The sequence below is a fragment of the Nyctereutes procyonoides genome, unplaced genomic scaffold, assembly GCF_905146905.1.
Source record: "Nyctereutes procyonoides isolate TBG_1078 unplaced genomic scaffold, NYPRO_anot_genome, whole genome shotgun sequence".
NCBI lineage: Eukaryota > Metazoa > Chordata > Mammalia > Carnivora > Canidae > Nyctereutes > Nyctereutes procyonoides.
Genome location: NW_026575024.1, coordinates 20609914 through 20624668, shown reverse-complemented (window position 1 = coordinate 20624668; position 14755 = coordinate 20609914). Strand labels below are relative to the sequence as shown.

The 14755-nt window shown below is 53.3% G+C and overlaps 1 protein-coding gene across 2 annotated transcripts in view; it reads left to right on the top strand.

The window, feature by feature from the left end:
- The window catches only part of PPP1R16B (protein phosphatase 1 regulatory subunit 16B), a 93037-nt gene that overhangs the window by 67041 nt on the left and 11241 nt on the right, over window positions 1-14755 (top strand). For both annotated transcript variants that reach the window (XM_055307577.1, XM_055307585.1), the window contains exons 3-8: window positions 2501-2571; window positions 6657-6802; window positions 8909-9012; window positions 10669-10793; window positions 13677-13802; window positions 14334-14409. In XM_055307577.1, coding sequence (XP_055163552.1) covers window positions 2501-2571; window positions 6657-6802; window positions 8909-9012; window positions 10669-10793; window positions 13677-13802; window positions 14334-14409 — 648 coding nt within the window. The remainder of the gene's footprint in view (window positions 1-2500; window positions 2572-6656; window positions 6803-8908; window positions 9013-10668; window positions 10794-13676; window positions 13803-14333; window positions 14410-14755) is intronic.

Sequence of the window (14755 nt, the reverse complement as noted above, 5' to 3'; positions counted from 1 at the left end):
GTGTGACGGTGACTGTCTATCTCCTCTTCCCCACAAGGGGGAAATTCCAGACAGGGACCCATGAAAGAAGGCGGTTCGCAGGACCTGGGTGCATAGGGAGGGCCCAGTGAGACGACACTATGGATGTAAGCATCCTTTCCTTGCTGAAGCAGAAGGAGGAAAGCCTGGTCGTGCCCTGGACAGTGGGGTCTTAGCTCCGGTGAGCTGTGTCTGGAGCCAGGCTCCCCGCTGGAGCAGAGCACACTAAAAAGGGGCCCTTGGCTTACGCATACCAAGGGCTCTATAGAGATGGGGGTGATTTGTCACACCTCTGGGCTGAAAATAACTACTGGCCATGGGAGTAATTCCCCATCTTGGGCTCCCATGCAGCATGGAGAACACCCCGATAATTACTGCTCACAGACGCTGCTTTTGGCAGCTGGTGTTTAATGTCTGCCTCAAGGAGTGTCTTCTGGACAGGAAGCGTGGTCCACCCTCCACCGCCCACGGGGTTTGAACCCTTGCCTCATGTGAGCAGAACCTTCCCCACACCCATCCTACATGGGAACACAGTGGCCACTTGTTACCCTCCCAAAGGCCACCTGCCCAGCCCAGGGCATTCCCTCTGGTCCATGGATGGGCAGGCTAGGCTTCAGCAACCAGTGACCTTGCCATAAATCTTACCCGGCCCTGAGGCCAAGACCAGATACTGGGACATCCTGGGAGTGACTACAGGCAGTGCCACATATGCCAGATGTGAACCATGGGGGTCACCCCTGCATGGTGGTCTGATTTGCTCAGAGATGGAGAGGCTGTGTCCTTGGGCTGAGCTAGAGGGCTGCTGATTAGGTCAAGGTCCAGGAAGAGTGGCTAAGGACTTAGCTAGCGTGTGCCAGGCTTTAGGAAAAGCACAGTCAGTGCCAGGTCGCTGTCCTGCCTTTGTGGGGAGGTGCCTTACGGCAGACAGACCCAAAGTCCCTAATTACCCAAATACTTATGTGATTTTAGTTGTGAAAGACTGTAAATGAGATGTATAGGAGCTGTGGGTGTACATAAGAGGGGGAGTGCCCTCATCTGGGGACTTTGAGCTGAGACCTAAGGGTTGAGGAGTGAGGCAGATGGGTGTGTGTGTGTTTGTGTGTGTGTGTGTGTGTGTGTGTGTGTGCTCACATTCATGTGCATATATGTTAGGGATGGGTTTAGGAATGGGGCCGGCTGGCTGGCTGGTGGATGGGTGGATGAATGAATGGACACAAGGATAGGTGATTGACTCTTCCAGGCAGTGGGAATGGGTTATGCAAAAACTCAGAGGCCAGAAGATATAAGGTGACTCTCGCTGACATAAAAAACATTGTGAAAGGTGATTGGAGTTTTAAAAATGAGACTGGAGGGATCCCTGGGTGGCGCAGCGGTTTAGCGCCTGCCCTTTGGCCCAGGGCGTGATCCTGGAGACCCGGGATCGAATCCCACGTCAGGCTCCCGGTGCATGGAGCCTGCTTCTCCCTCTGCCTGTGTCTCTGCCTCTCTCTCTCTCTCTCTCTCTCTCTCTCTCTCTCTCTCTATCATAAATAAATAAAAATTAAAAAAAATAAAAATGAGACTGGAGAGGTAGGTCGGTAGGAGCACTGTTGAGTAAGCTGTGCACTGCACTCACTACTCCAGGGGATGCCAGTCTTGCAGATGGCAGTGTGAAGGGCACCCCCTGGATTGTATAAGAAGGAAGTCTTCAGGAGGGATCACATCACACCAACCTTGTAGGTCTTAGGAAGGGTTTTGGACTTTGTTCCCAGAGCAGTGGGGAGCCATCGACGGTCTAATTTCATTTATAATGCCCCAAAGCAATGCTGTCCAATAGAACTTTCCATGAAGATGGAAATGTTCTCTTTCTGCACTTTGTGATATGGTAGCCACGTGCAGCTATTGAGCACTTGAAATATGGGCAGAGTGACTGAGGACATGACTTTTGAATTGTTACGGATTTATGTTTGAGAAGCTATAACAATAGCCGGATGTGGCTCGTGGTTCCATAGTGGACAGGGCAGCTCCAGAGAATCTGACCGTGTCTTCTACAGATTCCTGCCACTCCCAACCCCCAGTCAGGGGGAGGCGTCACCTCTTGCCAGAGTCTGGTGGAGGCCTCAAGGTCCCCTTCATGTGGATGTCAGTTCACACTCAGCCGCGGGCTGTGGTGCCAGGAACGGGGCCTGATGAGGATGGAACCGACAGCTCGTGCCCATCCCCACTGCGCCTGAGACCTCGTCTTTCCCTCTGGCACCTGCTGTGGGTGCTGACTGAGTATTCATCCTGCGGAATGGTGGCCTTCTTACTGCCCTTCCCGGCTTGCTCCCAATTTCCCCACAGCAGCTTCCTTCTCCGTACAGAGGGGAGCTGCCCACACTTGCCTCCCGTGCCTGTTGTAAAGAGTAATCCGGACCTGGGGGAGAGTGGGTCTTACCTGGGCCCCTCACACCTGCACACCTGGTGCATGACGGCACGCTCACTCCTGTCCTCTCTGTTGCAGTACGCTACTTCCTGAAGAATAAGGTCAGCCCTGATCTGTGCAATGAGGACGGACTCACAGCCCTGCACCAGGTAAGGAAGGCCAGGCTCGCCAGGGTCCCTGGATCGCGGCTCCCCACCTGAACGCTTACCCATATCCCTGCTCTTTCTGGTCCAGAGCCCTCAGGGAGGCGGGAGGGAAGGGAAGTCCCAGCTGCCCCATCCGAAAGGCTCTTATCTACTTGGGAAACACGTGTGTCTGCAAACCCGCCCACGGAGCCCTGTGCACAGCGCACACACGGCCTCCAGGGACAGGGGGCCTTTGTCCACTGCATCCTCCCTGCCCAGCAAAAGGCCTGACAGACAAAGCAAGTTTGTTTCGAGCTTGAAGCTTACAAAGCGTGTTTATTCACACCCACCAAGGCATCCATGCACCCTGGTGTGAAAGGTGATTGACAGGGAGGCCATGTGACCCACCTTGGGTCACCTACTCCGATCTGTGGCCATGAACCAGGTGCTGTCATGGCACACACCCTTCCCGGGGCAGTGCGATGGGCTAGCCTCCCCTGCTCCCACCTTGACCGGAGACGGAGACGGGCTGCTCTGGCTGTCGTCTCTCAGCTGGACGCTGGGAGAGCCTCCTGGCTGGTCCCCAGCGTTCAGTTGCCCTGCCATGTTTCATTCTTCACGCAGCGGCCGCACGGGTGCTAAGGTCAAAGTCTGATGTTACTCCAAGGACTCTGTGTCTCCCCACAAGGCCCCTCGAGGCCTGGCCCCTGACCAGCTCTCCATGCTTCCTGGCTTTTCTGTTCCTTCCACACACTGGCTCCTCCCCACCGCATTTCTCACGGCATGTGGGTCTGTGCGGCATGTGGTCTGTGCCCTCGTTAGTCCTAGTTGGCGGAAGAGCCTGAGAGCCGCGCTCTTACAGAGTGCTCTTTCCTTCTGAGCACCCCCTCTGGTAGCCGTCTTAGCCATTAGTGTGACCATTTGATGTTGACCTCCCTCTGCCCAGACTCAGCCACATGAGGGCAGAGCCCAGGTCTCTTGCTCCATTGGTATGTCCTAGAATCTTTCCCCGTACTGGCATACAGTGGGTGCTCAATATGTGCATGCTGACTAAATGAACACAAGGAAGCATCCCTGTGCCCTGGCCCGTTTCTGAGCAGGTGGACTTGAATGCAACCTGGCCAGGCTGCCAGACCCCTGAGCTGGTGAGAGCCTCTCTCTGTCCCCAGGACAAGGGCAGGAAGGGATGATGATGACTGGCCACTGCCCCTACCCAGAAGCCCCAGGAGCAAGCCCCACCCCCAGCCATCAGCCCAGTGGCTTCCTATGTGTCCTTTTGGCTGCTTTTCCTGTCCGCAGGGCTTCCCACGTCCACTAATTCTAGCTGTGTGATCTTGGGCAAGTTACCTAAGCTCTCTGTGCCTCACTTTCCTCACCTGTAAAATCAGAATAACAAGTACCCACCTCACTGGGTGGTTGTGAGGGTTAAGTGAAGGCACATAAAGGCCCTTCAGGCATCTCCTGACCCTGCACAAGTATTAGATGGTGTTGTCATTATTAAAATTCGTCAATTTTTGGCGTCTGCTCAGAGCCACTCCACTTCTGTGAAGTGTGGGTTGATTCTCACAACAGCCCTTTGAAATATCATTATCCCCATTTTACAGCTCAGGAAGCCGAGGCTCAGGTTGGCACTGTCTGGTAGACTGTTCTCTGACGGCGGGATGTCCTGTGCGTCTGCAGGGTGCCCGATGGCAGCCCCTAGCCTCATGGGGCTTAGAATATTATTCTGAGGAGTCAATGAGGCAATTCGTGGCCAAAGGTTAGCGGGGGGGGGGGGTCCCAGTGGCTCCCCAAAAAGCACTGGCAGCAGTTACTGATAACGTGACAGGCTATTACGGCTGCTGCCCGGCAGTCATGGTCATTACTGTTGTCACCGTGGCTCCATACAACAAAGGAGCACATTGAGAAGCGACTCACAGGCCTGGCAAAGGAGTGTGGCTTTTCTCTTCTCGGCAGCAGGGAGTCTTTGGGGTTTGTTAACTGAGACTGATGGTTTGGGGAGGGAGCCCTCTGGGTGGAGGGCGTGGGCAGGGGAGTGCCAGGGACTCGGGGAGAGATGGGGGGGCAGAGATGCGGAGACAGAATCCATGCCCCGTGCTAGATTGGATGTGGGAAGTGAGGGGGCGGGACGAGTCATCCAACGGCAGGTGCGGTTTCCCACCTTGGGGAACGTGGGGAGGAGGCCTGCCCACTCCACCACCTACCACCCCAGCGTGCACCCCGCTTTAAGGCTGGTCCAGTCCCTCGGCATCCCTCTCACAAGACTGCAATTCTGGGCGCACAGTCCCCTCCCTTTCAACCTCAGCTCCCTCCCCCATCCTCACGTCTTCTGCTGCGCTAAGGGTGGGTTCTCTGGCCCTGCTGTCCCCTGCCAGCAGGGGCTGAGCTGCTTCTCCTAGGACAGGGGCTCCTCAGACCCACCTCCCAGCCAGCCTGGGGCCCCTGGCCGGTCCCCACCGCCTCACTCCAGTGCTTTTGGCGCCCTCTGCTGGCCATCCTGTGCCACTGCGTGGTTCTCTCAACCACCTGAGACCGCGCCAGGCTTCCTTGGATCACCTGAACCCCACCTTTCTGGAGAGATGCCCTTAGACCCAGCCAGCCTCACACCAACTGGAGCAGAAAGTGAACCTGGGTCTCTAGCATCATCTGTGCAAACATATGCTTCTTTCCCACATGTCCTTCTGGTACTGAGCCATTGGCTCTGCTGGGGATGGGGTTGGGCATCATGGCCCTTTAGGGCCGGGGCTCCCAAAGGTGCCTCTGATTCTTCTTCTTCTTCTTTTTAAAGATTTTATTTATTTATTCTTGAGAGATAGAGGCAGAGACACAGGCAGAGGGAGAAGCAGGCTCCATGCAGGGAGCCCGACGTGGGACTTGATCCCAGGTCCCCAGGATTACGGCAAGCACCAAACCGCTGAGCCACTCGGGCTGCCCCTCTGATTCTTCTTCTGGCATCCAGTCACTTCTCCCCATGCCCACAGATTCTCCCGTAGGCTCGGCCACCACCATCTCTTAACTGGATGATTTCAACATAGCTTGTCACTGTCCCTCTCCTCCCCCAAAAGTGCTCACACACAGTCTGTTCTCCACATGCACCCAGAGGAAAGATTAAAAAAAAAAAGACAAACCAAGTCTGATTATGTTACTCTGAATGTAATTCTGCAATGTCTCCCATTGCACGAGGACCAAGCCCTTAACTGGATGGGCAGCACTGAGCACAGATCCCTGCGTTGTCCTCTTCTGGCTTCCCCATCCTGCTCTATAAAGTGACTCCCTGTCTTCCTCTTCTGTCCTCGCCTTTCTCTGCTCATGGCCCTGGCTTGAGGTCCCTCTGTCCCCTTAGAGTCTTTGATTCACTGTCCTAGGAGTGTGAGGGCTCTCTGTCTGTGGGGGGCTGTAGATGAGCTTTCCCTCTCACCAGGGCTGACCTGTCTGTGGACAGGTGGGTGCACAGACACGGCTGTGTCCTTTCAGGGGCTCTATAAGCGTCCCCACAGCCCTGATGTGGAGGTGGGTTGTTTGAGGAGGAGGCTTGGTTACTTGGGGGCTTCCCCAAGGACTGAACTCCCAGGTCATAAGTCCCCAAGTTGGGGGTGTCAGACTGTGCCCTAGGGCCACACCTTGGAGGTTCCTGCCAAGTAGAGGGACTCCCCCCAACAGCCCCCTCATCCCACCAACCCCCACTCCTGCTCCAGCCCAAGCAGCCCTCCTTGAGCTCATTTGTTCTCTAAGTTAGAGTCGTCTGTACAATTTTGTTTGAAGAAAAGTCCTCAGGAATTAAAAAAGAAGATTTTGAAGCCTCATTCAAAATTTTGTTTCATTTCACCAGCACTCGCAAAGCATTTTATTGCTGCCCCTCATGTTTTTTCTGTCTCACTTACATTTTTATCTTGAGTATTATTAACTTACTCATGGGGAAACTGAGGCTTAGAAAGGTTATGTGGCTTGCCCCAGGTCACATGGTATGTAAGTCATGCAGCTGGATTCAGACTCAGACAGTTTGGCTCCACTGTCCTTCTTGTGGCATGTTCCCACGGGGTTCCCACGGGGGCCGGGGCCTCTGCCGACACTGACCCTGCCTGTGTCCCCCCTGTTGCCCCCCCCCACAGTGCTGCATCGACAACTTTGAGGAGATTGTCAAGCTGCTGCTGTCCCACGGTGCCAACGTGAATGCCAAGGACAACGAGCTGTGGACGCCCCTGCATGCGGCGGCCACCTGCGGCCACATCAACCTGGTGAAAATCCTCGTTCAGTAGTACGTGGCCCTCTCTCCCCCAGGGGCGCCCCGCTCAGCCTTTGGTGGTCCTCTGCTGGTCTTGTTTTGTCCCTGCCTTCCATCCCCCTCCTCTCTTCTTTTCCCCTTGGTGCCACTTCCTCTGCCTCCGGTGCTGTGTGCTGTCTCTTTCGCCCCACACCCTCCCTCTGCCTCTGTCTCTGTTTCTCTCTCACCTCCTCTGTCCCCTCCCTTGTCCCGTTCCCTTCCTCCCTCCATCTCTGTGTGCCTCTCCCACTCTGCCTCTCTTCATTCTGTGTCCCTTTCATGCTGTTTTCCCCAGAATATTAACACACAACATAAAATCGACCACCCTGGCGTTGCGGGAATGATCCTCATTGGTCTTGGTGTGCAATCCCTTTGATGTACTGTCACGTGGAATTTGTTGGGGTTTTGTAGAGGACTTTTGCATCCACATTCATGAGGGATGTGGGTCTGTAGATCATTTCCCGCAGGGGCTTGGTCTGGTTTTGAATCAGGGTCGCTGTCTCCTTTTCTAAATCTCTTTTTCTCTGTGTCTGTGAATCCCTGAGTCTATACTCATCTCCTCTACAATCTTTACGTCGTGTTGGAATTTTTGGTTTCTTTTACTATTAAAAAAAAAAAAAGGCAGGCATACTTCCTTGGCCTCGCCTCCCAAATGCTGTCTACATGCGTTTCCTGCTTCCAGGGGCACCGGGTAGCAATGTTTTTACTAGGAATAAGGCCATTTCTGTCTCTGCCATTCTGATGGGCCTTCCTGCCCTGGAATTACTTCCAGGCTGCTTTGGTTCTGTAAACACATAGAAAAGGCAACATTCAATTTTCAGTGTGTTCGATCGAATTCCTCTGATAATTGGTGAGCACTTGGGCTGGGCACTGGGCACTCAGGGATGCAAAAGTCCTAAGGAATCAGGCAGGAAATGGGGTGATTTCAGTACTAGTATGAGACAGAGCGGGTCCTGGGAGGCCATGGAGAGCATCTGAGTGCAGGGTCAGTCAGGAAGAGTGGCTGAGGGCAGGCGACCTTTTGCAGAGGTCTTGGCAGAGCAGCAGGAGCTCATCAGGTGGCTGCGGGGGTGGGGGGTGGGATGGGGGGGTAGGAGGGTGGGAGGGCGACGGAGGCGATAATACTGCTGCCCTGGCTCAGAGCGGTGGATTAGCTTGCCCAAGGGCACCTGGGAGCATGGAGAGGTCTCAGTGGAGGGCCTGAGGACTGACGGCTGGCCCATGGCCACACCTCTGATGAGAACCTGGTTGTGGCTCAATCTGGCAGGAGCATCAGGTGGTCACAGCCTGATTGGCGATGATGCCCAGAGGGAAAGGGAGTGATGCCAGCCTGGTGCAGTGGATTCCCAGCGCTGGCCTGTTCTAGGACGCTGTGGGGCGTGGGTTCAAAATACACAATCCCAGCCCCATCCCCAGAGACTGTTTCAGGAGGGCTGGAGTGCAGTCCAGGGAGCAGCACTCTATTTCAGTGATGCCTGGGGAATTCTGCAGGGCATCCTAGGACCACACATGGGAACCACTGAGCCAAAAAATCAGGTCCAGTCAGGGAGCCCCAAGTCTGTCCTGTCCCTGTCCAGTCAGTCTTTCGGGAAGGGACTTGGAGACAGTGCAGGGAGAGCTGAAGATGTTCTGCAACTGGACAAAGATTGAAATAGAGCCAGATTTGGCCCTTGACTCTCCCATGTCCTCGCTGTGTGACCTTGGACAAGAGACTGAACTTGTCTGAGTCTTCGTTTCCTCTTGAGCGAGGTGAGCCAACAGGAACAACCCGAAAGGACTAGCATGAAGATTAAAGAAGATGATGTGTGTATAAGGCTATTCGTGTTATTTGCATTAGTGTCACCAGGGGGGACGTTGACATTTGTCCCCAAGTGCTTGCCTGCTGGCCCAACAAAGCGGGAAGCTGGGGGAGGTCTGCTGGGACAGCTTCCTGGGAGAAGCTGAATTCTGAAGCTGCCGTCCCGGGGTCCCCAGGGAGGTGGCAGGGTTGGGGGCACTGGGGTGCACAGTGGGGCTGCGAGTGAGAGGATGGAGGGCAGAGGCAGCCAGACCAACCCCTGCCGCTCCTCCCCGGCCCTCACTGTCACACTCTCTCTGCAGTGGGGCCGACTTACTCGCTGTCAACTCAGACGGGAACATGCCATATGACCTCTGCGAGGATGAGCCCACCCTGGATGTCATCGAGACGTGCATGGCCTACCAGGGTAAGGGCAGGGCGGCACGCCGTGACGTGGGTACAGGTGCACGAGTGAGCTGGCTACGTGCTCGCCTCCTGCCCAGCGCTCAGGAAATGGGACGGGTCCTCACCGTTATTGTTATCCCGGTGATTAGCAAGATGAGGACACAAAAGGACCCTGGAAAACCATGCTGTGCAGAAGGGAGGCATTGTTCTCCTCCGTGTCACCCACACACGCGGGCGGCCTCAGCTGGCCCTGTCTCCTCTTCGTCAGCTGTGACAATCCAATTCAATAAACATTCACAAGAAAGATATATTCCCATTTGGGAAAATAATCAAGAGTCAAGAACATTTGCGGGTGCCCTCTCCGTGCCAGGCACCATGCTGGCTGCCAGGGGCCGGGGTAAACAAGCTGTGGGCTGTTCTCAGCTCACAAATGAGCTTCAGAGAGGAAACAGATGTAGCAATCAGAGACCTGCCTGCCCCCACCACTATGGGTACCTATTTCTGAAGGTCTCCCCAGAAAGACATCTCAAATCCAGACCCTTGCCTGCGGTCTGAGGACCAGCCGGGACCCTGCCCTCGAGTTCCTTCCCGGGTCGCTGTGATAACCACGAGGTGGCCTCTCCATTCCCCGGGGCCCCGGGCTCTGCGTGTTCATCTTCTGCAGACATTCTTCGTTTTTGTACGAATCTGGTGAATCTCTGGGCCCCTCTTTAGGGACCGTGTTTTTAAATGCGGTTCTCACAATCACAGAGTATAAAGGAAACCAATTGTATTAAAATATAGCGACCCTGGCATTTCTAAATGTGTTTCGTAGAAACTTTTTAAATTCACGAAATAGCAAGATAACATGAAAATACGTGCAGTTTCTGTTGGTGACAGAGCCACAGGCATTGCTGGTTCTGCCGTGGGTTTTACCCACGTCCTCATAGAAGGTGATGCTATTTTCAGTTCAAGGTTAGTGAGAATGAACACATGTAATTTTTTTTCTCCTTTCAAGTTTACAGACCTCCCCCAAATTCTGTCCCAGAATGTTTGATCTAATGGACCATCGTACAGAACATGTCACTTTTGCCTCCTTAAATACCATTTAGCAGCTGCCGGTAACATTTAGACTTTTAGCCAGAGATTCAGGCTATAGAATGTCAGGGTCCATCCACCTCAGTTTACTTAACTTGCCATTCAAAAGTTTTACATTTGTTCATTCATTCATTCCCATAATGGAAAATCATGAAGCATTGTGCCCTCTGCTGCGGACACAGCCACGGGATGAGGGGAACTAACAGGGCCCCTGGTCAGATAGGTGGTCAGGGGAGGTCAGCGAGGGCGGTGATCCCGGCCACACCTGCAGCATGAAGCAGAGCCAGCCATTTGAGCGGTTGGAGGCAGGCAGGTGGATGGTGGGGACTTCTGGTGCAGAGGAACAGAATATGTAACAGCAACCAATACTGTTGTAGAGCTTCCTGGGCGCCAGGCAGGAATGGCCCTTGTTCTGTGGGCCAGTGTGCGGTGTTTGTGTTCGCTGGATCTGGGAGATAAGAACCTATGGGCATGGCTTGCGACTCCCTTGCCCGGTGGACCCTGGGGAGCAGGAGCTGTGCCCTGCCCATCCGCCCTGCCACCCCTCCCTGCATGGGGCCTAGGCCTGGGGTGCTGACTTAGTCCCCCCATCCCTCCACAGGCATCACCCAAGAGAAAATCAATGAGATGCGGGCGGCTCCTGAGCAGCAGATGATTGCAGACATCCACTGTATGATCGCGGCGGGCCAAGACCTTGACTGGATAGATGCCCAGGGTGCCACACTGGTGAGCAGACGGGCCAGGCGGGGTTGGGGCTGTGGGGTCAGTACCAGAACCAAGACCAGCTGATCCACCAAGGTGGAAGTTAAGCTTATACGGTTGGGGCCCATCCGTGGCCTTGAACTTCCTCCAGACCTGCTTTGGGGCCAGGGTTGGCCCTGGAATGTGGAGAATTAACCAGAGCAGGGCTCAGCCTCTTTGAGAACTTGGCCAGTCTCAGCTGGGGCAGAGAGTCGGGAGCCCCGTTGTCCGCCAGCTCTGTCTCCCAGCTCCTCCTGCACCTCACGTTCCAGATATCCATCTGAGCTCATTATATTGGCCCCCTCCAGTGGGGTCTCCCATGGGGGTCTCCCATGTATGTAAAGACTGGAGCCACCATCTATCCACTTGCCTGTGCCATCTTGCTTTGCACCTTCCATTCATTCCCCTGCCTTAGGATCTCTTTTCCCACCCCTCCTCCCTGCCTCAGCAGCTTCCCTGAATCTCACCACGACAGCCTCTCTGGGTTCTTTGATGCCCGAGTCCAGACACTGCCAGTCATCCATCCATCCATCCATCCATCCATCCATCCATCCATCGATTCATTCATCCATTCAGTCACACACACACCTATGTGCCACATGCTTCCCTAGACCCTGGAGATAGAGAACAATGGAACCCTCTTCTCTCTCAGGTCTGCCTGATTGGCTCCACTCATCCTTTCAGCTCAAGTGTCAGGCATGGGAAACTTTGACCTCTTTTCGTAGACTCTCATAGCAAAATGCAGCCCAGTTATTGGGAAGGGTCTGCTTCTGAGGCTCTAAACTGAAAACAGGAACATGGGCTTCAAAGGCCCATGTACTGCACCCCCATCTTCCCGCCAATGGCTGGGCCCTGGCCTAGGCTTGGGGTCCATGCTAGTCATGAGCACTTTTGAGTCTCAGAATCTTGAGCTTACCTGGTAGGGCTCAGCAGTACGAAGATCCCTCATGGCCCTTGGGGCCTGATCTGGTGGCCCAGGTGTCATAACTGGGCTTCTCAGACCATCTGGTTTCTGAGCTCCACCCTCTGTCTCATGCCCTTTTCTATTAACTGGGTACCTGCTGAGCCCAGCACCCAAAGATAGGGTCACGTAGTGAGACTGAACACTGTAGTATGAGGGCAAAGCCTGGCTGTCCCTGGGCATGGCCCACCCTGGCTGGAGCTCCTTTGGGTCTGTGGCTGGCCCTCTTGGACTGAGGCTGGCCACAGGGTCGCCTATATCACATGGGCCAGGCCCGTACGAAGTCTCAGGTCATCCCAGTAGAGTGGGAATACTAATAGTCCCTTCCTCACTGAATGGAGGAATGAATGAGATTTTGCATGTAGGTGCTTGGTATGGATTCTCTAAATTCTCAGTAGATATTAGTGATTCACATTATTATTATTAATGAAATCACTGTCCCAGTCATGCCTTTTTATTCCCAGCCAAGTATGAGGCCGTACAGTTTGTAATGTCTGGCTGGCCCTGCCAGGTGTCATCCTCCACAATTGGAAAACATCACACATTTATAAATCAGATGATTATTTTAATTTTCATGGATGCCTGTACCAGATCACACCCCAGGCTTATTCTGCAAATTGAAAAATAAAGGGGAAACCTCTGTTTGCCAGGACCTTATAGCAACTTTAGCCCAGAACAAGCCAGCATCTGACCATCAGGGCTGTGTCTTGAGGCCATGCCTTCTCTGTCCCACTGCCTGGAGCTTGGTTGCCCCAGACCTCAATCCCCCGCCCGAAGCTCTCTGGTTTCCTCCCAGCCAGCCTTCTGCTGGCCTCCGTGGGCTCTCACCTCTGCCTCCCACCTCGGCTGGGCAGTTGGTTTCTCTTTACCTTGTCTCCTTACTCCTTCACATGGTCCCATGGTGTACCTTGTCATCACTCACGACTCTCTGAGAATGTTGATCACCAACTGAGGGTCTGTCATGTGCTAAATGCTTTGTGGACTTTCTGGAGATCAAGCAGATGGGACAAGTGAGGTCCACAGGGTGGGGTCCCATCACCAGAGGCCTGGAATGGTTTCAGGTAGAGGAGTTGTGGCCTCAACATGAGACTTTCCTTTATTGGAGGTACTGGTTGCCAATTGTGTAATGAATGACCCCAAATTTAGCCTCTTGAAGCAATAATAATTATTTATTATCTCACCTGGTTTTCTGTGGTTAGGGAATTGAGAACAGCTTAGCTGCGTGGCTCTGGCTTGGGGTCTCTCATGAGGCTGCAGACATCTGAAGACTTGACCAAGACTGGAAGACCCACTTCCAAAATGGTGCTCTCACATGGCTGGCCAGTTAGTGCTGGCTATCGGCAGGAGGCCTCAGTGTTTCACCTCCTTACGGGCTCTCCTTAGAGCTGCTGAAGGGTCTGTACTACATGACAGCCATTTTATTCTAGAGTGATTGATCCAAGAGAGCATAAGTTAGAAGCAGTGATGCCTCTAATGACCTCACCTCAGAAATCATACACCACCACTTCACAATGTCCTACTTGTTAGAACTGAGTCACTTGTTCTGGCCCACACTCAAGGCAAGAGGAATTAAACTTCATCTTTAAGGGAAGTATGTCAAAGAATTTGTAGACATTTTAAAACCACCGCGTCGGGCCTCTGAAACCCCTTCCTCAGAGCTCAGCACACAGTAGGGACTCAGTAAATGCCATTGCTTTAGCCACAGGGGCTCTCAGGCCAACCACAGGATGAAGAGTGGCCTTAATAATACTTTGCAACGTGCCTGAATTTCTCCCTCATTCTAGGAGAATATCCCATTCTCCTATCCCCGGGAATGAGCTGGGATTTGGGTTGGGAAGAGGGCTGTCCCACTTACAGAAGTGGGACTGGTGCCCATAGGAAATGCTCACTTTCCCCCTGTCCTTCAGCTGCACATAGCTGGAGCCAATGGATACCTGCGGGCAGCTGAGCTCCTCCTGGACCATGGGGTGCGCGTGGACGTGAAGGACTGGGATGGCTGGGAGCCTCTGCATGCGGCTGCCTTCTGGGGACAGGTAACTCTCAGCAGTGGGGTGGTGAGGGTGGGCAGATGGGACCCACCCACTGTGCTTTGGGCTGGCAGTTGGTTCACAAGACCCACTTAAGGTGTGCACTACAGCTAGTTTGTGGGACCGGAAAAGACCTAGAAAGTTTATAAAAACATTTAAGAAGTTGTATCCTAAGAAGATAATAATCACATTTGCCAAATTAGAAAATTCTGCACATTCCTGATAAGCAGTTTCTCCCTTCATTCCCCAGATATAAAAGTCTGATTGCAGCTTTTTTAGCCCCTTCTTAGATACCTGGCAGCTCTAGATTTACAGCTGACTCCTTCTACTATCCCTTGGCATGATCCAGGCATGCTGGAGGAGGTGTCAAGTCCATTGTGTTGCCAGTATTCCTGGCTCCAGGGTGCAGAGCCTTCCTTGGGAACTGGCTTTGCCTCATCATTCTTTATGCCATATGCCGAGAAACCTTGGGCACTCTCTCTACCTCCTAGGCTTTTTGAGCCCAGGGGGAATGTGGGCTTCTTCCTGTTGTTGCAGATGCAGATGGCAGAGCTATTGGTGTCCCACGGGGCCAGTCTCAGTGCTAGGACATCCATGGATGAGATGCCAATAGGTAAGTCCAGCATCAAACCTAGTTACACATAGGTACTCATTAATTATTTGATGAATAGTGTGATAATTGGATAAATATATAGTTGGCCAGGTGGTAGATTGGTGTATGGATGGGTCAAAGGATGAATGGATAAATTAATAAAGGGTAGATTAACATACAGATGGACAGCTGGTTGGATGGATACATACATGTATGGATAAGTAGATGGATGGATCAGTGAATGGGGGAGGATAGGGGATGAGTCTATGGATGGATGGTTGGGTCAGTGAGTAGGTGGATAGATGACTGGAGGGATTGGATGGATTGAGTGGGTAGGTATATATGATTTGAAATATATATAGAAGTT